Here is a 24829-nt window from a genome sequence, read left to right on the forward strand (position 1 = left end):
TGTTTACATCCCTGTTACTGAACATTTCTCCATTGCCAAGATAATCTATCCACTTGACAGGTGCAGCATTTCAAGAAACTGATTAAACAGCATGATCATTACACAGGTGCACCTTGTGCTGGGGACAATAAAAGGCCACTAAAATGTGCAGTTCTCACACAACACCACAGATGTCAAGTTGAGGGAGCGTGCAATTGGCATGCTGACTGCAGGAATGTTCACTTCTCTATCATAAGCTGCCTCCAACGTCGTTTTAGAGAATTCGGTAGTACAGCCAATCGGCCTCACAACAGCAGACCACGTGTATGGCGTCTTGTGGGCGAGCGGTTTGCTGATGTCAACATTGTGAACAGAGTGGGGGTATATGCTACAGACAACAAACACAATTGCATTTTATCAATTGCAATTTGAAAGCACAGAGATACCGGGACAAGATGCTGAGGCCCATTGTAGTGCTATTCATCCACTGCGATCACCTCATGTTTCAGCTTGATAATGCATGGCCCCATGTCGCAAAGATCTATACACAATTCCTGGAAGCTGAAAATGTCCCAGTTCTTCCATGTCCTGCATACTCAGACATGTCACCCATTGAGCATGTTTGGGATGCTCTGGATTGACATGTACAACAGCGTGTTCCAGTTCCCAACAATATCCAGCAACTTCGCAGAGCCATTAAAAGAATGGGACAACATTCCACAGGCCACAATCAACAGCCTGACCAACTCCATGTGAAGGAGATGTGTTGCACTGCATGAGGCAAATGGTGGTCACACCAGATACTGACTAGTTTTCTGATCCATGCACCATTTTTTTTTTAAAGGTATCTGTGACCAACAACGGTGAATACATCTGAAATCCACAGATTATGGCCGAATGCATTTATTTCAATTGACTGATTTCCTTATACGAACTGTAAGTCAGTAAAGTCTTTGAAATTGTTGTATGTTGCATTTATATTTTTGTTCAGTTTAAGTCAGCTGTGTTTGCTAGGGATAAGGAAAAAGTGTGGCACCACTCTGGCCCCCAAGGACTGGAGTTTCTCACCCCTGGTCAAGAGAATCACATAGACATCAGTCATTGTCAAACGAACTAACATCAAATTATAGGTCACTGGCAGTTCTGATTTCTGAAGTTTAATCAACATCGGACACGAACCAAGTCTCACTCAGAGGGTAAAATCAAGGGCTTGTTAATCCTTGAATGTTGCTATGGAAGGCACTTTTGTGCAAGTCAATAAGAACTTTTGGGGAAAGTTGATAAGCCCCCCCAGCATCTCCAAAGCAAATCTGAGGTTGATTTCAAGGTCAAAATAAGACCGTTGAGAATGTAGTTCCTGTACCATCCCTGCAAAGTCCCAACTTCTTCAATGTCATAATTTGGGGCTCCCTGTGCAAGTCATCTCTCCACTGCATACATGATTTTGTTGGGCTTCTATGCTTGTGTCTAAAGTAAAATAYCCATTCTCTCTAGTTACATTACCCATCTGGCTTGAAATCCAAATTCATTTACAATGCAAATCATGTTGATTCTGTACTGAACATTACTACTCTTGGAATTGTTTCACTGATGTTTGATGCAAAAACCTGGATATGAGCATGATTATGAATTAGTGTAAAACAACATGTGAAATCCCATTCAACATAGGCATGCAAATGTGTGAGCACAAGTAAATAGGCAAAATAAGGAACGCTGGTGGTTACGCATGAGTAACTTCTATCTGGTTTGGTAATCAAATTACCCCAGGGGGTGTCTGTTTAATTCAGAGCTGAAACGACATTTGACAATCCGCTTCTCTTGGTGTAGTGACATACTAAGGGCATAAAAACACTAGTCATGTCAAAAACCTTTGACATAATACAAAGTAACTAGCACGCGAAGTAACTAGCTTGCTCATTGTATAACTACCTAGCGAGATACAATGTAACTAGCACGCGCACACAAACAAGTTCAGTGCAGAAAATAATCCTAAAAAAAATGCAAGTGCGTCTGAATATTAAATTCACTTACTGAATGTCTGGATTGTGGAAACATCATGTCAATTCCTTGTTTATTGTTTTCCTTTCCAAATACGATGAATGAGGAAGATTCTAAATGCTGACACAAAAATATTAGCTTACGTTGTTCCTCTCTTTGTCCGTATTTGCAAGCTTGAATCTAGCCAAGAATCGCACGAGTTGACCAGATAGCTAGTTAGCTCTTGTCCCAAAATTGGTGATGCAGTTGGCGTTAGCTAACTAATATGTTTGTCCAGGTGTAGATCTTTCGACAGGGGTAGCCTAACGTTATTAGTTATCTGATTTAATTTCGTTCTCTCTTTGTTGATGAACTAGCTACAAACCTCAACCATTTGAATGGTCCTCGCTTAATTCTTCAAAGGCTGTCGCTCAAAATGATTCATCACTGTTGCTAGCTTTCAGCCTGTAGTAGCTAGCTAGGTCACGTTAGCTTACGTACTAGCCAAATATAATATGCATATATAGCTAACACTTATATTGATATGTCTTGTCGTGGTTTGTTTTGTTCAATCTTCATTCGCCGTGTATTTTAGCAAACGCAACAAAGCCAACGAGCTATATGTCCGCTAACACCATAAAAGCTTCAGTGGAAAAAACAGCTTGGTTCGCAAAAATAACAAAATGGACCTCCGGATTCGCTTAAGTTGAATCCTCCCCGTTTCTTCAAAACAACCAAAAAAATACCAAGTATTACGAGTAAACAGTTGTCGCAATAAAAGTATTTAAGCGTTAATCATTACAATAACAAATCGCGTTGGAAACTTTAAATGATACACTCGCTCAGCTTCAATATCTCGCAGAGCCCTAGCCGAACAGTCAATGTATGGCAGTTGCGGGGCTGAAGACATTCCATTCCTGGGGCAAGGTGCGACGTTACAAAACGCCCAACGTAGAACTCGAACGCACAGAACAAATCATATTCTATGGGAGAATCTCAATTGAATCCTCTTCGCGTCCTCTATCCTAGCCTCTTCAAAACTCATCGATTGAGGAAGCCAGAGGTCCAACCCCTTTCTCCTCCAATGGGGTTTGAGGCGGCGAGGAGAGAGGACGCGAGGATATGTAATTGAGATTCTCCCTTTGTCAATTGGAACAGTGTTCTAGAAAATGTATTTCTATCTGAAACTTTCTACGTTTCACTTCTGAACATGCCCAAACAACATCCCATTGGATGGCTAAAGAACTAGCGCCCCTCGTGGAAGTGAACACCAAAATTCCACTTAAAATTAGTAGAGTAGTTGCATTTGTGTGTTTTCTATCGTTTCCCACTGAGCAGTGGTATTAACAAATGTCAGTATTAACAAATGTCAACCACATAAGAAAATGCATCAAGTGTATGTTTTCTGGTTTCCTATTTGTTCAAATCATAAAACATCATACTGTAGGCGCTACATAGGCTATGTATCAAAAGCTCATTCGGAAATTGTTCATAATAAAGACAACACTAGCATAGAGTATAGGAACACATTTTATTCCAATTAAAAACAGATAATTTTTCTTTGAAGGAGAAGGCTATGAAAATCATTTTCATGTTTGAATGAGGTTCAGGCAACAGTGGTTGAAATGAAACATACAAAAGAGAAAAATGGCTAAAATACTGTAAATCAATAACCATTAGGACCCTTTTCTGGAGGGCTTTGCATTAATACCGTTTCCTCCCCTTCCACCCCCAACAAACACATGCAATTAAAATTACATTTAAAAACAGCAGTTCATCATTAATCCTAAATACAGAATAAAGTTGTCCATTTATCTTAATCATGTACTTAGTGTTTATTTGTTTTAAAAATTTGACCATGAAATACATATGTCCTTTTTATGATTTTTCACATTGGCACTTGTTTAGAGTCTGGCTCTACAAAGAAAGGGGATTGGCACACTCATTATTGTACATAATTTACATTTGTTATACTTAAAAAAGAAAACAAAATACATTACTTTCAATTTACACACCACTAGACAAAGTTTATTTAACCTCTTGTTTAAAAAATCTATCATATTAAGTGGTCCTAAATACAAGTGTTCAGGTAACGTCTGACTTACAAAAGAAACAAAAAAGATGCAAAGATAGCTTTTAGTATTTCTATGCATCAATCACATCAGTATCGATCTCAAGCAAAAGCATTAACCATCAAAAGTGTACACATCTCATAGTACCGACAAACGTGCTTGTAAGTTGCATGAATGCAGGCAGTCCCATTGCTGCAAAGCAGGTTCAGTGCATTGACCCGGAAGAAATAAAATATAATAGATCAAGTAAGGGGAGAGAACATCTGACATTCTAAAACACTATATTAATTCATTCACTGATTAATCCAGCTGCTATAGTATATTGCCCTTCCGGTACCTTCACTTGGCAAAGTATTACAATAAATAAAGCTGAAGTATAACAGGCTTATTTCAAGGGAAACGGTCTGGAAGAGTGGTCGCAACTGTTTGTATATAACGCTATTCAGTCTATGGCACGAACATGGTTCTAGTAGTGTATCCCTTCAACAAACCCCACAGTGCTGGTTTTAATGCTGACAGTACTTCTCTTACATGTTATCTTACTAGTTATTGTGATGTTCAATTAGTGTGCTATACAGGGTGGACATAACACTGAGCTACATACAACACACTGTCCATAGTCCATGTGGTGAAAACCAGGGTACTTTGTGTAAACCGACACACTGACTGTATGCCCATAGAAACAGCAGGGAGGGAGGCCTGCACTGGACCTTTTTTTGGGGGGGGGGGGCTGAAAAACCACACAGCACATCATACACCTCAAACCCACTGGACCACAAGCTGATGCAGGTGCCTACAGAAAAGAGAGTACAATGAAACAAAAGAAAAGCACAATCACTTACTGGGGGGTTACACGCATGAAGAGAGCCCAGCATGAGAAGAACTAAACCCTACCTATGCAAGTAAACCACAGGTCAAAAGGGGATGACTGTGCTTCTTGAGGTAACAGAGCAGCAGAGAAGCTGTAACCACTAAAACAATTCAAAAACAAGCTGCCGTGTTGGTGGAGATCTAAAGTACCAGAGGCAACATCTCAGTCCAGCCTGCTGACAAGAGACCTTCCTACTCCTAAGAGAGAACTGACAACTTGCCCACAAGCTCAACAAGGTCAACCAAGATCATCCATTCTGGCATATGCAATCATGAACAAAAGTCAAATTTTCTAATTTCTAATTAAGTCAAAAGCCTCATCTGCAGTTGCACAGGAAGCATTCATATTTCTGCTTTGTACGTACATTTCACAAATAATGTGGTATATAAAGTATTGGCTGTGGGGAAATTAATTAAAAGAAAGGCCTTCAAATGCATCCACCTGTGGCTTGGCCAAATGACAAGGCATTACAAAATGTCCAACATGTTTAAAACTTTTGTAACGTAATACTTCCCACCTGCAGTAAAAGCAAAATTTATAGGAGGCGAGTTTGATAAGGACTCACCCCGTTCCTGTCCAAAGGACCAAAAACTGCCCTTTAACAAAGTGACTTAACATGTTTTCATGTCTTAAAAATGGTTACCTTGTTAAATCATTTGTACACATTTTAAATGGCTTTTACAGAATTTTATGTTTTTACAAGGAAAAGTACTTTTATTGGTTGTTTCGATTGTTTTTAATATGTACTTTTTAACAAATTTAAATGTAATATTCAAATGCTGTTTTTATGCTTTTATGCCATTTTTATGTGTATAAATGTTGTAAATATATAAATGAGCTGTTTTAAAAGGAAATGTGACAACTTTTCCAAAATATATATATTTTTATAGAAATGTCCATTAGTTACACCAACTCTGGTGTTTATGTTATGAGGCAATGTATAGGGAAGGTAAAAGTTGGATCTTTCAGCCAGGCTAGTATACAGTGGACATATTAGTAAAGGGGATTGAAGAGTATACTCAGGATATACCCAAAACATCCCTAGGTTGCAGTTCAATATACTTGTAAATGCACAGCTAGAGCTTAAACAGAGCACAGATAACTTGGCAGGGTAATTGCTTGCCAAGTAGAATGAGAAATACTTGGCACCAAACATACAAGATATGAACAACAAGTCTGTCATGATGATAACTAAAGTTTTTCTGTTAAGTTTCACCTGACCATTCTAACCCAAAGCTCTTTGGAGTGCAAATAGCACCGTGGCAATCAAACGTCTTTCTACAAAATACCCCTGTCCAATCCCAGTCATGGTCATTCTTAGTGTACAAAAGTGAAGCATAGAAACATGATTAGCAGGGGATGTAAAACTAACTACCCACAACAATGGAGTCAAGTCACGCTGAAGAAGACATGATTCGTGACATGAGTGGCAGGTGGAAAAGGAAGAGGACACTGAAGATTGGCTGAGACAGGCAGCTGTGAGACCCCCATCACCTTGTGGTTTTACTAGGCTCTGCTCTGGGCCCAAATGGGCTGTTAAAAGTTTACAGGCAAATATCCAGCAGAAGTCATCCTCCAATGCTAACTGGTGTCCCTGGACAGTTCGCACTCTGAACCTGTGGCAATAGCCTTCCATCTGGCGTCAACACACCCCAACACTGGCTCCCTGATTCAGAAAACCACTTTAAATTGCACCTATTGCACTATATCATCCATATAGTCATTTCATTCTGTCAACTTTTCTAGTAATAGCCCTAGTAATGAAAACTCACCTGAATTATGTTGCAAAAACAAAATAGCAAATCTATTGACATTGTTAGCTATGGAATCTTAAGAACTCTAACCAAGCAAGAGATGAGATATGGGATAAAAAAGAAAACCAAAAAAAATCTTACATTTCAAAAATGCAAACACGAACCAGTTAAACCTTCAACCACTGATAAGTGTCTTTTTTATTTTACTATTTGCATAAAGCGCCAACCCTAAATGGAAATTCATCTTCTCAAGCATTTCAAAATTGAAATGGAACAGAACTGCAACAAAGTATGAAGTCTCTAACGAAAGGTAAATGACTTGCCGATGAAACATGTTTTTACAGCAGTATGAACCCTCCCCCTCCCCATCTGATGGAGACACCTGGATGGAAGCAGGGAGGAAGAGTCAGACCAACAACATCTAGAGATCTGGTCCATAAATTAAACAAAAAAATATATATACTATTTACTCTTAATAATCACTACTGTTTCTCAAAATATTGGCCAAATTGGAAACAATATCCAATGCCTTTCCAAAAAGAAGCTGCACTGACAGTGTGTGGAGGACCAGCTTGTGACTTAAGTTAGCTGGAAAGCGGTAGTAGCAATTGTAGTAATCAATAAACTAAAACAATTCTTAATATACACAGATCAATTTACTTCATCTCTCCCACCCTTGCTCTGTCTGTGTGTGAGCATCCACTTGCTTGTATTACACACACGTTTTACATTCAACAGTGCAAGGTGTCTTCCAGTCTGGGGGAGGTGTGTGTTTTTCCACACACCTCAAAAGACCATGTAGAGTAGATCTTCCCAACACACCTAAGCACCACCTGCCCCTGCTCTGATTCAATTCTATGCAGTTACCCACAACCCCCTGGTGGGTCCCCAGCCCCCACTCCTACCCTGTAGGCAGAGGTGAAGGGGGAACGACGACACCGGCTTTTCTGTTCTCCAAAACCTCAGCTTTCCTTCCTTTAAATCCCACCAGCACACAAGCCACCAAATCAAAACAGAACTCCACCCCCCCAAGCCCCCCCCGCTCCTTTAAGAGGGGTGACCCAGAGGCCTGAGCCGCATCGGGTGACAAATGAGACCTGTCAACCACCCAGGCAGGTCATGGCAGCCTTGGAGCAGATGTGTGTGTGTGTGTGTGTGTGCCATCAGGAGGGGCATGGGCTGCAATAGGAAGAGAGGAATGGGGGGGGATGACTGGAACTGAAGAAACACACCCAATTAAACCATAGACAAGGAGCAGGAGAATGTTGGGGCCATGGGTGGATAGAGCCTGGGATCTATTAAGAGTGTGTGTGTGTTTGTATTTATATATTGGTGCATGTGTTCACATGCGTATTTTAGTGCAGACCTGTGTACTGTTAAATTTGTTGGTGTATAGATGTGCACTCTGCTGTGCGTGGGATGCAGGTCTCTCTCTCGCTCAACTTCCCTCTCTCTCACACCAGGTTGTACTCTTTGAGGTTGAGCTGCAGGATGGTGTCTTTGACAGCGGCGAACACAAAGCGGATGTTCTCCGTGTCCGTGGCGCAGGTGAAGTGGGAGTAGATGATCTTGTCGCTGTCCGGGTTCAAGTCCACAAACATCTTCAGGATAAACTCCCGGCCCGCCTGGGCGTCTCTCTGCGGACCTGGGGGTACACACACGGGTGAATGCACACACACACACACACTTATTCCAAAGCCACAGGCAACGGGTACACATCACTGGGTCCCTGTTCTACCGGCGAACACAAATGGCATTTCAAATTGAATTGAAGAGACGTTACACATGATCTCAAAAGGTAAGTGATTTAAATCCAAGAAAGAAAATAAAGTACAATGCAGAAAAACTTCAGTTAACTATTTACAGGTGATATATACAGACAATACGTATAGAAAGGGGCAGATCAGCCTATGGTGTATAATATCAGGATGCACTACTGCAACACGCTTCGAATACTAGTCTTCAGGAAGCAATGTGGACAGAAGCTTGTCTCTACAAATAGAAGTGGGGACAATATAAACCATATACAAAATACGTACAACGTTATCACGTCAATGTATAAAGGCAACATGAATAATAGTGCACAAGAATAAATACAAAGTTAGTGCATAAAAGGAGGGTCTATTTGAATAGCGTGCGTGAAAGGCAGCTTATGCACTGATGCGTAAAACACAAAGATGCACATAATAAGGGTTATCAAATAAAGTCTGTGGAACATGGAAAAACAAGGCTATATGGATCAACTTTACTCACTCTGAGAAACAAGCGCTTAACAATCTCCAGAATGACATCTCTATAGTAATCTGCCCAGCGGACAAGGGAGTGGCTGTTACGGTACAAGACTACTCTGTCTATAAGACTGAAATACTCAGGCAACGGAACTATCAGATATTCTATAAGAGACTTACTACAAACCCCACAAAACTGCTTTTGGCTGAAATTTAGCAAACTCTCACTGAGGGCCTGCGCAAAGATGAAATCACCAAAAGAGAACAGATTGTTGGTGCATAAAAACAGTGCCACGCCGGTAATCTACACAGTTCCTAAAATACACCCCAAAAATATCTGAATCCCTGGACGACTGATAGTGTTAGGCAATTACTCCCCTTTGGAACCCGTCACAATTCGTGGACTACTACATCAAACCATAAATACCTCTGCCCTCCTATGTGAGACTCGTCTGACCTTATCTTACCTGCAATAGCGCCCACCCAATACACACGTCGTCACTCCGGTCTCCTTTGATGTTGAATGACTGTATATCAACATCCACCAAAATGTTTGAAAAGGACTTCTACTTTAAATGAAAAGGACTTGCAACGGGTGCTGCTATGCTTTCGAAATATAGTGTTTGACCCCCCAAGTCAACCCTTTCCTACCGAAAGCAATGGGTTGGTACAAGTACATAGACAACATACTGATGCTGTGGACAGGTAGTGACCAAAAAACTTTGATTTGATTTATAGAAAAGAAACCGAACACATTACTATTGGTTACCAGCTACCACCCGAGCACACAAGACAATCTCCCTGTCGGGCAGTTTGCTCGTCTCAGGAGACCGTGCTCGGACAGAAGTAAGTTAATTGAAAAAGCCAATGACATGAAATAAGGTTTACGGAGAGAGGATACAGTCAAAATGTCATTGATCATAACTATTGCTGAAAAAACTTAGGTGTTATGGATTTGCATCCTGTGCCTTATGGATTGAGAGTTACGCATCTAAAAGAAGGCAGAGAGTTTTCCTCAATGGAAGCCTATCTCATGCAAATTCAGTTGAGTGTGGTGTACGCAGGGCAGCCGGCCAGGGCCATCGTTTTCTGTTTTTACAAATGACCTTCCACTGACCTTGAATAAAGCATGTGTGTCTATGTACGCTGACGACTCAACAGTATACACGTCGGCTGCAACAGTCAAATAAATAACTGAGACACTTAATATAGAGCTCCAGTCAGTTTTAGAATGGGTAACTAGCAATAGGTTGGTGCTAAATCTGTCAAAAAGTATAAGCATAATGTTTGTGACTAATCACTCACTCAATGCTAAACCTCGTTTAGATCTGAATAATGTGGCTATTGAGCAAGTTGAGCAGACTAAACTGCTGGGTGTAACCCTAGATAGCAAGCTGTCATGGTCAAAACAGACTCAATGCTGCTAAAATGGGAAGAGGTCTGCCCATGATAGGGCATTGCTCTGCCACCTTGACATCTCAATCGACCAGACAGGTCCTGCAGGCCCTAGTTTTGTCACATCTGGACTACTGCCCAGCTGGTCATGTGCGGCAAAGGAGGACATAGGTAAATTGCAGTTGGTCTAGAAGAAATCAGCACTTATCTCACTTAGATGTACACGGACGGGAAGTGTCAGTAACATGCATTTCAGTCTCTCCTGGCTCAAAGTTGAGGAGAGATTGACTGCATCACTATTGGTCTTTGTGCGAGATATTGATGTGTTGAAGATCCAGAACTGTCTATTCAACATTTGGCACACAGTCCGGACACTCATCGGTACAACACAAGACATGCAACCAAAAGTCTCTTCACACTCCCCAGATCCAGAGCAGAGGCTGGGAAACGTACAATATTAAATGAGCCATGACTACAACTCAAGTAACTCTAGGTAGCAATAGAAACAGTTTCAAAAGACAGATAAAAGAATACCTTGCTGCACAAAGGGGACTGTGAAGAGACACAGCCATTTTATCTATCTTGTATTGTAATTTCCACTGTCCTATGTATTCGACCTAGATATTGTGTGTATGTACTGATATGTAGTTTATGTGTGACTGTTTAAATGTATGTATTTCAGTCATTGACTAATAATTTTCTATAATATGTATTATGTCATGTGGACCCCAGGAAGAGTAGCTCATGCTTTTGCAGTGGCTAATGCGGATCCTAATAAATACCAAAATGTCATAAAATCAGCATACAAGAGTGCTTTATTCACACAGCGATACTGCTCCAACCAAGAAAAAAACTGAAGTATCCAATACTCCCCAGGCCAACAAAATAAAAGTCCTACACAATCATTGGAGTGAAACCGTCATTGATAAACCCCTTTGTGGTAGGCTTGGGCGGTATACCAGGGTATTTGGAAATAGCCACGGGATGGTTTTTCAATACTCTCCAACCTACTTATTTGAAGCTTATTTATGAAGCTTACCGTAGTTCCCCAGAACAGATGAGCCAGTCACATGCGTGTTTGTAAATAGCACAACGGGAGAAAGCGGGAGCTGGTGAGTCCAGCTGTGTATTTGGTTTAACTTGCTAGTTATCTAAGTAAGTGGCTGAATTAATAAGGAGACGGGCCATCATGTAGTGTTAGCTTTCTACCGTGTTTGAGAAGTCAAAGACCTTTAGAGGAGTTCTGTATAGCTGTCACTGCTATCTTGATTTCGTCGCAGGGTTATTTTTGAGCCCCTCAGTCAGCTCCTCCCCCCTCTTCTCGGAGGAACTAGGTCCAGAGCCAGTTCTTCCTTCAGACAAGCATGTTCATGTCTCTTGTTCACATTTGCTTGTAAATGTCCAAACACAAATGTCATTAGGTAACTACTACCTATACTTGTATAACTTTATGAGTTGGATTGCCTGTCTCTGCAATTAGTTTATTTTTGTTTGCGCTTAATTGCAGTTAAATACACTATATATACAAACGTATGTGGACACCCCTTCAAATTAGCGGATTCGGATATAACAGTCACACCCGTTGCAGCAGACAGGTATATAAAATCGGGCACAAAGTAATGCAATCTCCAGGCCTTACTGAAGAGCTCAGTGACTTTCAACGTGGCAACGTCAAATTTTTGCCCTGCTAGAGCTGCCCCAATCAGCTGTTAGTGCTGTTATTGTGAAGTGGACATGTCTAGGAGCAACAACGGCTCAGCCACAAAGTGGTAGGCCACACAAGCTCACAGAACGGGACCGCAGAGTGCTGAAGTGCGTAAAAATCGTCTGTCCTCGGTTGCAACACTCACTACCGAGTTCCAAACTGCCTCTGGAAGCAACATCAGCACAAGAACTGTTAGTCTGGAACTTCATGAAATGGGTTTACATGGCCCGAGCAGCCGCACACAAGCCTAAGTTCACCATGCGCAATGCCAAGCGTCAGCTGGGGCGGGGTAAAGCTCGCTGCGATTGGACTCTGGAGCAGTGGAAATGCTTTCTCTGGAGCAATGAATCACGGTTCACCATCTGGCAGTCCGACGGACGAATCTGGATTTGGCGGATGCCAGGAGAACGTTACCTGCCCAAATGCATAGTGCCAACAGTAAAGTTTGGTGTAGCAGGAACAATTATCTGTGGCTGTTTGTCATGTTTCGGGCTAGGCCCCTTAGTTCCAGGGGGAAATCTTAACTCTACAGCATACAATGACATTATAGACGATTCTGTGCTTCCAACTTTGTGGCAACATTTTGGGGAAGGCCCTTTCCTGTTTCAGCATGACAATGCCCGCATGCACAAAGCAAGGTCTATACAGAAATGGTTTGTCCAGATCAGTGTGGAAGAACTTGACTTGCCTGCACAAAGCCCTGACCTCAACCCCATCAAACACCTTTGAGATTAATTGGAATGCCGACTGCGAGCCAGGCCTAATCGCCCAACATCAGTGCCTGACCTCACTAATGCTCATGGCTGAATGGAAACAAGCCATCCAGGAGAGTGGAGGCTGTTATAGTTTGACGAGCAACATACTTTTGGTAATGTAGTGTACCATAGGCTTATCTGCCCCTTTTTACATGTAGTCTCTGTATATATTACCTATAAATATCTTACTGAAGTTTTTCTGCATCGTACTGGCCGCCTACATTGTTTTCTTTCTTGGATTACCTGCCATTACTTAAATGCAAAAATAATTATAGAATGTAAAGCATGTTCTACCCATTTGGTTAATAGATCGTGTGAATTTGTTTTGCATTGCAGTTCATTGTCTAGCCACATGGTGTCCCTACATACTAACAAAACAAAAAAAACATTCAGGCACATGTTCGTGCCACCTTACCTAAAGACTTAAAAATGTTTTAAAATTAACAATGTTACAATACAGAAATGACTATAATATGCATTATATTTGACAATTTGCCTTAGTAACTGCCATGGTACCGGACATGCCCACATTGGCCAGTGCAGCGAGTTAGTAGATAGGATAAAGGTAAAGAGTAGTTTACCATCAAACTCAGGGAAGTAGTCGACCAGGTGGGAGTAGATTATCTTCTCCTCTAAGAGGTCCTTCTTGTTGAGGAACAGGATGACTGAGGAGTTCTGGAACCAGGGATATGTGATGATGGTCCGGAACAAAGCCTTACTCTCCTCCATCCGATTCTGACAAAGAAAAGGAAAGGGAGAGGGATCAGGACAGACAGAAAAGGGGAATGGTCAGAACATTTTAACAGATGTACAACCTCTGGAACCTACACATTTGCACAATGAGGGCTTTTTACTTGTTATATAAAAATGTGTGGACAAATACTGACCAACATGATAAATGAGACCAATCAGACAGGTTTGAATGAAAAACAAACATATGTTTTTCTTCTACGTCATGCAAAAGAATTTGAAAATATGCTAATCATTAGCATTTTGTGTCTCTAAAATCAACCAATTTATTCCTTCCAATGTCACCCATTGGCCCTAAAACTTGAGACAGTAAATTATATTTTCCTATAAAGAAACAATCCTTCTGTCAGAGAAATTATTCCAGCTTGGCCTAGCATTTTTTCCATTGTGAAAATGTGCAACAACTGCCCTGCATACCACTATTTCAGTATCCAGAATCCACATATGGATGCGTTTATGTAATTTATGAGCGCATACACTACACGACCAAAAGTATGTGCTCGTCGAACGTCTCATTCCAAAATCATGGGCATTAATACGAAGTTGGTCCCCCATTTCACCACATTAAAGTGGATCCAGCCTGCATATCACTCAATTCAGTGTCATTTGAAATACATGACTGCTCAATAAAAATGTAATGATACTGTCAAGTGGAACATTCATACCCTTTCTGAAAAAACAGGCTTCTGGCAAACAGTTGTGGCAAATGTTTCGCCAATTTGCAAATTTTCACATGCAAATTACTTTTGTGAGAAACTTGCAGAAGATTTGAGGCAACTTGTGAACTTCTGGCAAACAATTCTGTGAAATTTGTGGCAAACATTTTGCTGCAAATTTTCTGAAAACTGATTATGAATATGCAAATTAGATCAGGTTTTTAGTTACTTTGAGTATCAACAATATTACAATGTCTGATCTACATAAACCAAATATATAACTTTAAATGAACTTGCTTCCCACAGAGAAAATACATTGAATACATGTTTAGTTAAAGGGATACATCTGGATTTTAGGAATGAGGCTCTTTATCTACTTCCCAAGTCAGACGAACTCATGGATACCATTTATGTCTCTGCGTGCAGTTTGAAGGAAGTTGCTACATAATGATAGTTAGCAATTGCACTAGCGCTAGCATAATGACGAAGTCTACGGCATGCTAGCAGATACCATAGCCTTCCAGTCATTGCACTAACGCTAGTTAGCATTGACTCGCAAACTACCATTAGCTTCCTTTATTCTTGACACAGACATATAATTGGTATCCACAAGTTCATCTGACTCTGGGGAAGTAGATAAAGGGCCTCAATGCCAAATCCCGAAGTATTCCTGAATGCCTAAATCCCGAAGTATTGCTCAATGCCTAAATCCTGAAGTATCCTTTCAACAGATAATTTATCCAATACAACTTTTTCCATCTTACAATGAAAACATTATTAACATTAATATTAAAAGAAAGCAACATCTTCACCTAAAAATACAAGTGTTTAAAAAATCRAACAAATCATTAGTTAGCTAGCGGGCTATTACATTAACTGCGCAAAAATATGATAGCTAATGTTAGCTAGCTAGCCAGCCAGCGGCTCTGACTCATTGAAACTGATAAAGCAACAAAATATGTTTCACTCTATCCTATAAAACATTACATACATATTGCTAACTTGGCATAAATTAGCTAATGCAATTTAAAGTTTATTGGAAATTTTTATTAATAAATTACACTCACCGGACAACTTCAGTAGTTAGATCACTTGGTTTCCAATGGTACAATATTAACTTTGAAATCATCAGAATGTAAATGAAGAGCAAAGACTGAATATTTCCCAAATTGTTTATTTCATCTTTTTATGTAGCTACAACATTTACATGAGACAAATGTGAACACTATGGGTATGTTAACCGTAGGATGTTTAAAGGGGCAACTACAGAATTTACATAAACCAAGTGATAAGTGAGCATTCAACCAGTAGAAGTTTAAAAGAGAATGAACAGAATATAAATAATGAAAACAAACAAAATCAAACCCAGTTCTATTTCCTTTTTGAGTGAACTTTGGAGAAGTCCTTTGTCCAAATTGTTGAACGCATGCAATGAAAACACAAAACATTAAGACGTTGAAAGATGTTCTCTCTATTTTGGCATCTTTAAAGGTAGAGTCAGCGGGCTAACGGACAGGTTTGGCATTGGAAAAACAGGTAAACTGTTACAAAATTGCCTTGATGTTGCTATGCTTCTCACTGAAACTGGCCTTCTATATTTGTTTTCAGCAAGGAAAATGTTTCTGCCTTCTGCTATATAAACAAACGATGTAGCTAGCATAAACTGGGACTTAGGCCTACCAAATCTACCTTTTAAATGTGTGGCCAAATGTTCCTAGACAGCTACAGTATGAGATTTTTCTCCAGCCAAGCCTCAACACAATTGATGTAAACTAAACTAATTAAGATCTTTATTCTAGACTGGGGACTTCATCAAGAACCAGTGGCCTTCTTCCTGACTCAGATGTACAAGGCTTGGTCAGAAGAAAACCTAACATTGAGTTATGCCTAATATGGCAATTCACATTTTTCCAAAATGAATTATTAACTTATATCAAGGCCATGCATGAAACAAGTCTTGACCTGGTGCACACATTTCTCTGTCCTCAGTTTAATTGAAGGCCTCAATCTAACTGACTGCTTCTAGAAAGAAAGAGGAACAGCGATCAACATGAGCGAGCTACTAGTACATTTCTTTTGAAAAGTACTTGCATTTGCTTACCTTTTCAAGCTTCAAGACAATACACTCATTCATCACAAAAAAATTGTGTTATGAGTGAGAGCACCACAAACATTTCCTGGGTGTTGATGCATTCTCTTCCAACACCACAGGATAGGGGAAGGGTATTCTGCAAAAATTAAGTTTTGTTTTGATATCAAGTCAGTTTATATTGTTGCTACCTTAGCTGTTGTGCTAGCTAACATGCTAACACTACTGAACTGTGATGCTAGCATATTGACATGCATATTGGTATTAAAAGAAATCAACATCTTCACCTAAAAATACAAGTGTTTAAAAAATCCAACAAATCATTAGTTAGCTAGCGGGCTATTACATTACCTGCAAAAAATATGATAGCTAATGTTAGCTAGCTAATGTTAGCTAGCTAGCCAGCCAGCGGCTCTGACTCATTGAAACTGATAAAGCAACAAAATGTGTTTCACTCTATCCTAAAAAACATAACATACATATTGCTAACTAGGCATAAATTAGCTAATGCAATTTAAGGTTTATTGGAAATTTTAATTAATAAATTACACTCACCGTACAACTTCGGTAGTTAGATCACTTGGTTTCCACTTCCAACAGATTTTTCTTCTCCTCCTGACTGGTTGTCAACGGTTACTGGTAGTGGAACTCGTGTGTTCATCAGAAACAACTTCTAAGTGGTATAGGTATACTACGAAGCAAGCGAGAACTACTCAGGCTTTTATAAAGCTAGACAGCTTCAGTTAGCTTCACATTCCAGGTCAGGACGGTGGACATTGCTCATCTGCCTGCCGCTAACTCTAGCAGGCTTTTAACTGTGCGTGAATGTCGCACATGGCTAGTTGAAAGCCAAACTCTCCATTGTAACAATCAGGGTTGCCAACTCCTCAGTAAGGAAAGTAGCTATTGGCTGTCCTAAAAGTTGCTAGAAGTCGCTAATGACGTCATCAGCTAATTTGCATAATTGGCCATGTGCATGTAATTGTGATGGACACTGTAGGAGAGAGGAATAACATCGTGGGAGAGACAAAAAGTGAGTAAAAAACACCCTAAATATGTTTAGAAGTACAAATGAACTTTCTTCTGTCGATTCTTGGTTTTTTTTATGTCACAATTCCAACCCTCCTCCTTTATCCGGGCTTGGGACCAGCAAAAGTGACCCAAAAGAGACACTCTGGCAGAGTTAAAGTTTTTTATTTTATTTATTTAGTTTTTTAGTTTAGTTTTCTTAATTTGGTTTGTTTTTAACCTTATGGTCCACTTAGGAGCCTACAACAAGTCACAGTAAAACATGAACATTTTTAACCATCATTTCTTTTTGTATACAATTTACATTAACAATCTAACGGACCAAAAAGAGATAATAGAAAAAACTGTCAATGGCAATGTGAGAAAATTATGGTAACTAGTCTGGCCCTAATTCGGGTTATTTTTTATGTAGGCCAGGGCGGGATCAGCCAGCAGCGGCTTCCCGCATGCGCGATTCATTTGCAGTCTGAACGCGGAGGGGTGAACATCTCCTGCTCTGACTGCAGCTGGGAGGGACTGGGCCGCCTGTGAGTGCTTTGGGACGTGGTGGGGCTCACGGCAGCACCCGCTGCTCGTTGAGAAGAGTAAGACGATACGTGCTTTCACGTCAGTCTCCAAAAGTCTCCAATAAAACCAGAAAAAGTTGCTACATTTGTCGCTAGTCACTTTTTAAAAAATTTGTCGCTAGAGGGGTCTGAATACTTGCTAAATATAGCGACAAAGTCGCTAAGTTGGCAACACTGGAGAAAATGCTAAAATAATCAAGCCATGGGCGAGTCAGTGCCACTTTTTCCATTTGTGCCGAAATCAAAATCAAAGTTATCTTGCAAATTCAGCAGGCTATATGGTGTGAAACAGGCTTTTAGAAGTGCGGTCTTTATTTTATTACTTATCGTCATGCAGTCTTTGGTGTGATTTGGTGTATACAAGCACATTTGTATCCACTCCTATGGATAAAAGAACTGTATTAAGTCAAAGAAAAGTTTTACTGTGCACGTTTCAAATGCATTCGGTCATTACTAAATGCCTAATGTGATAGATATTTTAATCCCCCCAAAAACATTTGATTATATTTAAACAGTCATCTTCCTCAAATGAAGTGGATGATGACAATCTTTGCCAGGAGGGAATCTGATTTCATAAATGAAGTTGGCCCTAAGTGGTTAGTTCAGAGCCCTATAATAGGAATTTAGTTTGAGGAGTTAGCAAGGTAACTTCGGTCAACTCTGAAAACAACTTCAGATAACCGGTACCACGAAAGTGGCTCACCTTTTAGCCAGGTACATTTCTATGGCAACAAATCCTTCAGATCTAACCTCCACTAGTGACAATGAATACTGCATTATAGGTGCCATTTATAGGAAATAAAGGTGGGGTGGTGATTAGATTTATTACTCCCATCCCCCATTCTCCAAAAAGTTCAAGAAATATAGAGTTGAAAAATGCATAATTGGTGGAGTAATGTGCAATCTTAGGGTTAACTGTGCATTAACTGTGTAAGTTTAAGTCTGTGAGAGCAGATCTTTGGCACCATTATTTAATCACATTCTCCCTAGCAGAGAAACGTATCCAGTCTATGTGTAAGGAGGAGGGCCTGCTCTGCTGCTCCTGTGACATGTTTACTGTCAGATCAGCTAGATCCAGTGTTGAGAGCAGAGCACGAGGGTGTGGATGTCTCTACCCTACCTGATACTCCGCTTTGCTCTGCCTGTAGCCCATTGCTGTATGAAACTCGTTTCTTGTTCCAAACCAGCTCCCTCCGATGACTAAACAGCCTGATCATATCATAGTTTTTCTATTTTCTACATTGTAGAATAATAGTGAAGACATCAAAACTATAAAATAACACATATGGAATATGAAACTATATGAAACTCACTAAAAGTGGCAGTAATAAAGCCTCTCTTGAAAAAGCCAAACCTTGACCCGGAAAATATAAAAAACTATCGGCCTATATCGAATCTTCCATTCCTCTCAAAATGTTTAGAAAAAGCTGTTGCACAGCAACTCACTGCCTTCCTGAAGACAAACAATGTATACGAAATGCTTCAGTCTGGTTTTAGACCCCATCATAGCACTGAGACTGCACTTGTGAAGGTGGTAAATGACCTTTTAATGGCGTCAGACCGAGGCTCTGCATCTGTCCTCGAGCTACTAGACCTTAGTGCTGCCTTTGACACCATCGATCACCACATTCTTTTGGAGAGACTGGAAACCCAAATTGGTCTACACGGACAAGTTCTGGCCTGGTTTAGATCTTACCTGTCYGAAAGATATCAGTTTGTCTCTGTGAATGGTTTGTCCTCTGACAAATCAACTGTACATTTTGGTGTTCCACAAGGTTCCGTTTTAGGACCACTATTGTTTTCACTATATATTTTACCTCTTGGGGATGTTATTCGAAAACATAATGTTAACTTTCACTGCTATGCGGATGAKACACAGCTGTACATTTCAATGAAACATGGTGAAGCCCCAAAATTGCCCTCGCTAGAAGCCTGTGTTTCAGACATAAGGAAGTGGATGGCTGCAAACTTTCTACTTTTAAACTCGGACAAATACAGAGATGCTTGTTCTAGGTCCAAGAAAAAAGAGATCTTCTGTTAAATCTGACAATTATCTTGATGGTTGTAAAGTCGTCTCAAATAAAACTGTGAAGGACCTCGGCGTTACTCTTGACCCTGATCTCTCTTTTGACGAACATATCAAGACTGTTTCAAGGACAGCTTTTTTCCATCTTACGTAACATTGCAAAAATCAGAAATTTTCTGTCAAAATGATGCAGAAAAATTAATCCATGCATTTGTTACTTCTAGGTTAGACTACTGCAATGCTCTACTTTCCGGCTACCCGGATAAAGCACTAAATAAACTTCAGTTAGTGCTAAATACAGCTGCTTAGAATCCTGACTAGAACCAAAATTTGATCATATTACTCCAGTGCTAGCTTCCATACACTGGCTTCCTGTTAAGGCAAAGGGCTGATTTCAAGGTTTTACTGTTAACCTATAAAGCGTTACATGGGCTTGCTCCTACTATCTTTCGCGAGTTGGTCCTGCCGTACATACCTATACGTACGCTACGGTCACAAGACGGCAGGCCTCCTAATTGTCCTAGAATTTCTAAGCAAACAGCGGGAGGCAGGGCTTTCTCCTATTGATCTCCATTTTTATGGAACGGTCTGCCTACCCATGTGAGAGACGCAGATTCGTCTCAACCTTTAAGTCTTTACTGAAGACTTATCTCTTCAGTAGGTCATATGATTGAGTGTATCTGGCCCAGGAGTGTGAAGGTGAACGGAAAGGCTCTGGGAGCAACGAACCGCCCTTGCTGTCTCTGCCTGGCCGGTTCCCCTCTCTCCACTGGGACTAACCCTATTACAGGGGCTGAGTCACTGGCTTACTGGTGCTCTTTCAATGCCGGTCCTGGGAGGGGTGCGTCACTTGAGTGGGTTGAGTTACTGACGTGATCTTCCTGTCTGGGTTGGCGGCCCCCTTGGTTTGTGCTGTGGTGGAGATCTTTGTGGGGCTATACTCGGCCTTGTCTCAGGATTGTAAGTTGGTGGTTGAAGATATCCCTCTAGTGGTGTGGGGGGCTGTGCTTTGGCAAAGTGGTGGGGTTATATCCTTCTGTTTGGCCCTGTCCGGGGGTTTCTTCTGATGGGGCCACAGTGTCTCCCTGACCCCTTCCTGTCTCAGCTCCAGTAATTTATGCTGCAGTAGTTTATTGTGTCGGGGGCTAGGGTCAGTTGGTTATACTGGAGTACTTCTCCTATCTTATTCAGTGTCCTGTGGTGAATTTAAGTATGCTCTCTCTAATTCTCTCGTTTCTCTCTTTCTTTCTCTCTCTCGGAGAACTGAGCCCTAGGACCATACGTCACGGCAAACCGGGCATGATGACTCCTTGCTGTCCAGTCCGCCTGCCTTGCTGCTATTCCAGTTTCAGCTGTTCTGCCTGCGGTTATGGAACCCCTACCTGTCCCAGACCTGCTGTTTTCAACTCTTAATGATCGGCTATGAAAAGCCAACTGATATTTATTCCTGATTATTATTTGACCATGCTTGTCATTTATGAACATTTTGAAAATCTTGGCTCTCTCTAATTCTCTCTTTCTTTCTCCTCTCTGGAGGAACCTGAGCCTAGGACCATACGTCAGGAGTACCAGCCATGATGACTCCTTGCTGTCCCCAGTCCACCTGGCCTTGCTGCTATTCCAGTTTCAACTGTTCTGCCTGGCGGTTATGGAACCGCCACCTGTCCCAGACCTGCTATTTTCAACTCTTAATGATCGGCTATGAAAGCCAACTGAAAATTATTTCATGATTATTATTTGACCATGCTTGTCACTTATGAATATTTTGAACATCTTGGCATAGTTCTGTTATAATCTCCACCCGGCACAGGCAGAAGAGGACTGGCCACCCTCATAGCCTGGTTCCTCTCTAGGTTTCTTCCTAGGTTTTGGCCTTTCTAGGGAGTTTTTCCTAGCCACCGTGCTTCTCACCTGCATTGCTTGCTGTTTGGGGTTTTAGGCTGGGTTTCTGTACAGCACTTCGAGATATTAGCTGATGTACGAAGGGCTATATAAAATAAACTTGATTTGATTTGATATGGAATCATGTGTTTAAACAAATCTAAATATATTTTTATATTTGAGATTCTACAAAGTAGCCACCCTTTGCCTTGATGACAGCTTTGCACACTTGGCATTCTCTCAACTAAGCTTCATGAGGTAGTCACCTGGAATGCATTTCAATTAACAAGTGTGCCTTGTTAAAAGTTCATTTGTGGAATTTCTTTCCTTCTTAATGCGTTTGAGACAATCAGTTGTGTTGTGACAAGGTAGGGATGGGTATACAGAAGATAGCCCTATTTGGTAAAAGACCAAGTCCATGTTATGGCAAGACCAGCAAAAATAAGCAAAGATTAACGACAGTCCATTACTTTGAGACATGGTCAGTCAATCTGGAAAATTTCAAGAACTTTTAAAGTGCAGTCGCAAAAACCATCAAACGCTATGATGAAACGGGCTCTAATGAGGACCGCCACAGGATAGAAAGACCCAGAATTACCTCTGTTGCAGAGGATAAGTTCATTAGAGTTACCAGCCTCAGAAATTGCAGCCCAAATAAATGCTTCAGAGTTCAAGTAACAGTCACATCTCAACATCAACTGTTCGGAGGAGACTGGGTGAATCAGGCCTTCGTGGTCGAATTTCTGCAAAGAAATCACAACTAAAGGCCACCAATAAGAAGAAGAGACTTGCTTGGGTCAAGAAACACAAGTAATAGACATTAGACCAGTGGGAATCTGTCCTTTTGTCTGATGAGTTTAGAGGGACTATCATTTGTTTTTCAACAGGACAATGACCCAATACACTTCCAGGCAATTATTTTCTACATTGTAGAATAACGAAACACCCTGGAATGTGTAGGTGTCTCCAAACTTTTGACTGGTACTGTAGGTTCGTTTAGCTCTCATCAGAACTCTGCTAGGCGAAGTGAACGTCTGTGCTCTCATACTACCTTAAAATACATTTGCTTTGTTTGTCCCTCTTGAGATGCTGTATCAACATAGCCAGACACATCCTCAAATTAGTCAGAATTCATCTATGATCATTAAAGAAATGTGTGTGCGCGTTCCATCTCACCTCGTTGTCAGACTCCACCAAGACCTGGTCATACTCGCTGAGGGCCACCAGGAACATGATGGACGTGACGTTCTCAAAGCAGTGGATCCACTTCCTCCTCTCTGACCTCTGACCCCCTACATCCACCATCCTGATTGGACAGGAGGATGGAGAGAAGGGCAGAGAATTATACAAAATTAGGCTCAATTCAGGCTTTGATGCCATGTAAAAAAAGAAATTGGTGGGAACTACGGCATCTAACTAAATCAATTGGTCAAAGTAAAGGAGACTAAGTTAGTCCTGTTATCTTTTAGGATTCATAATGCCCAACATCTTGCAATGAGGATGGCTAACTGTCATACAAAGCAAACATATAATGGATATCAGGGAATTAAAAGGATTGTTACATTTGGAATTACTGCATTTTAGGTACAGTTGAGAACAGCACTTATAATGCAAAAAAACAACAGTGCAAAGAAGCATTCAAACACATGGCTATTTGGAAAACATGACCATGTGAACATTATGTTCCTTCCTGGTCAGAGCCCTCATTTATAACGGTTGCATATATTTCACACAAAATGTACAAAAATATTGATTTCTATAAACTTAACGCACGCCATACATACGCATTTCCTGTTATAAAATCTGACCTGTCGTAAAACTGTTTGCGCGTGAACAAGCATTGAAACCATGCCTAGAAAACACCTCCATTCACCATTTATGGTGAAAATAATGCCCTTGATTTGCTGTATAATTTGGAACTATTGGCATTAGGCCATAGCATGCAAAATACAAAATGTTGTTCAATAGATTGGGTTTCAAAGTCCTGCCTTTGTATAAACTCAGATTAAATAGGCAATGATGTCGTGCTCATATCGCACAGCAATACTGTAGCCTATCCATAGTGTCAAATATTTTACAAAAGCCTATTTACTGGCTTGGCAGAATGTTTCAATTTTTATAAGTAATTTGCTGTATCTAGAAATGGACTGTCTCCATTTCTTAATGAGAAAACAATGGCAAATTGTTGTGGACTTGTCAGCAGAACGTTTGAATTAAAAAATGTTTTGCATTTGCAACCTTAATATATGATGGACTGCCCGCGAATTCTGAAACATTGTAGGGCAGGCTACAATAAAAAATTAAAATAATAATAAATACATTACTTACAGTAGTTCGATGTATTTCGCGTGTTTTTGTTCCACATTTTTTAATAATAGGCCTACTACTGCTATTCATTACTGCATTTCTGGGAAAGAGCAAGCAAGAAATGCATTTCAATGTACTTGAGCGTGTGACAAACTTGAAACAGTCCTTCTTCAATGTAAAATATCAGCTGTTAAATTCAACTGTTTACCGGTATTATAAACCGCACTGCCTATGATATTGTAAAACTTGAAATGCATATTGTCAGCCTATCTATTTACTAGATACTAGAGGTCCAATTAAATGAGATGCACATGGTCATTTGTTTTATGGCTCCTTCGGGAACATAAACCCATCACTACCAGAGCTCCTTTAGGAACATAAACCCATCACTACCAGAGCTCCTTCAGGAACATAAACCCATCACTACCAGAGCTTCCTTCAAGAACATAAACCCATCACTACCAGAGCTCCTTCAGGAACAAAAACCCATCACTACAAGAGCTCCTTCAGGAACATAACCCATCACTACCAGAGCTCCTTTAGGAACATAAACCCATCACTACCAGAGCTCCTTCAGGAACATAACACCCATCACTACCAGAGCTCCTTCAGGAACAATAAACCCCATCACTACCAGAGCTCCTTTAGGAACATAAACCCATCACTACCAGAGCTCCTTTAGGAACATAAACCCATCACTACCAGAGCTCCTTAGGAACATAAACCCATCACTACCAGAGCTCCTTCAGGAACATAAACCCATCACTACCAGAGCTCCTTCAGGAACAT

At 40.6% G+C, this 24829-nt stretch overlaps 1 protein-coding gene across 5 annotated transcripts in view; it reads right to left on the reverse strand.

Moving 5' to 3' along the window:
* The window catches only part of LOC111975535 (guanine nucleotide-binding protein subunit alpha-11), a 118274-nt gene that overhangs the window by 38032 nt on the left and 55413 nt on the right, over positions 1-24829 (reverse strand). For 2 of the 5 annotated variants that reach the window (XM_024003861.2, XM_024003859.2), the window contains 3 exons: positions 22910-23039; positions 13318-13471; positions 3469-8298 (listed from right to left, as the gene is read on the reverse strand). In XM_024003861.2, coding sequence (XP_023859629.1) covers positions 8108-8298; positions 13318-13471; positions 22910-23039 — 475 coding nt within the window. In that variant the 3' untranslated portion in view covers positions 3469-8107. Of the gene's footprint in view, positions 1-2010; positions 2996-3468; positions 8299-13317; positions 13472-22909; positions 23040-24829 lie in introns of those variants that run through there. The other 3 variants (XM_024003857.3, XM_024003858.3, XM_024003860.3) reach the window with 2 other exon arrangements.

Source organism: Salvelinus sp. IW2-2015, linkage group LG16 (assembly GCF_002910315.2).
Source record: "Salvelinus sp. IW2-2015 linkage group LG16, ASM291031v2, whole genome shotgun sequence".
NCBI lineage: Eukaryota > Metazoa > Chordata > Actinopteri > Salmoniformes > Salmonidae > Salvelinus > Salvelinus sp. IW2-2015.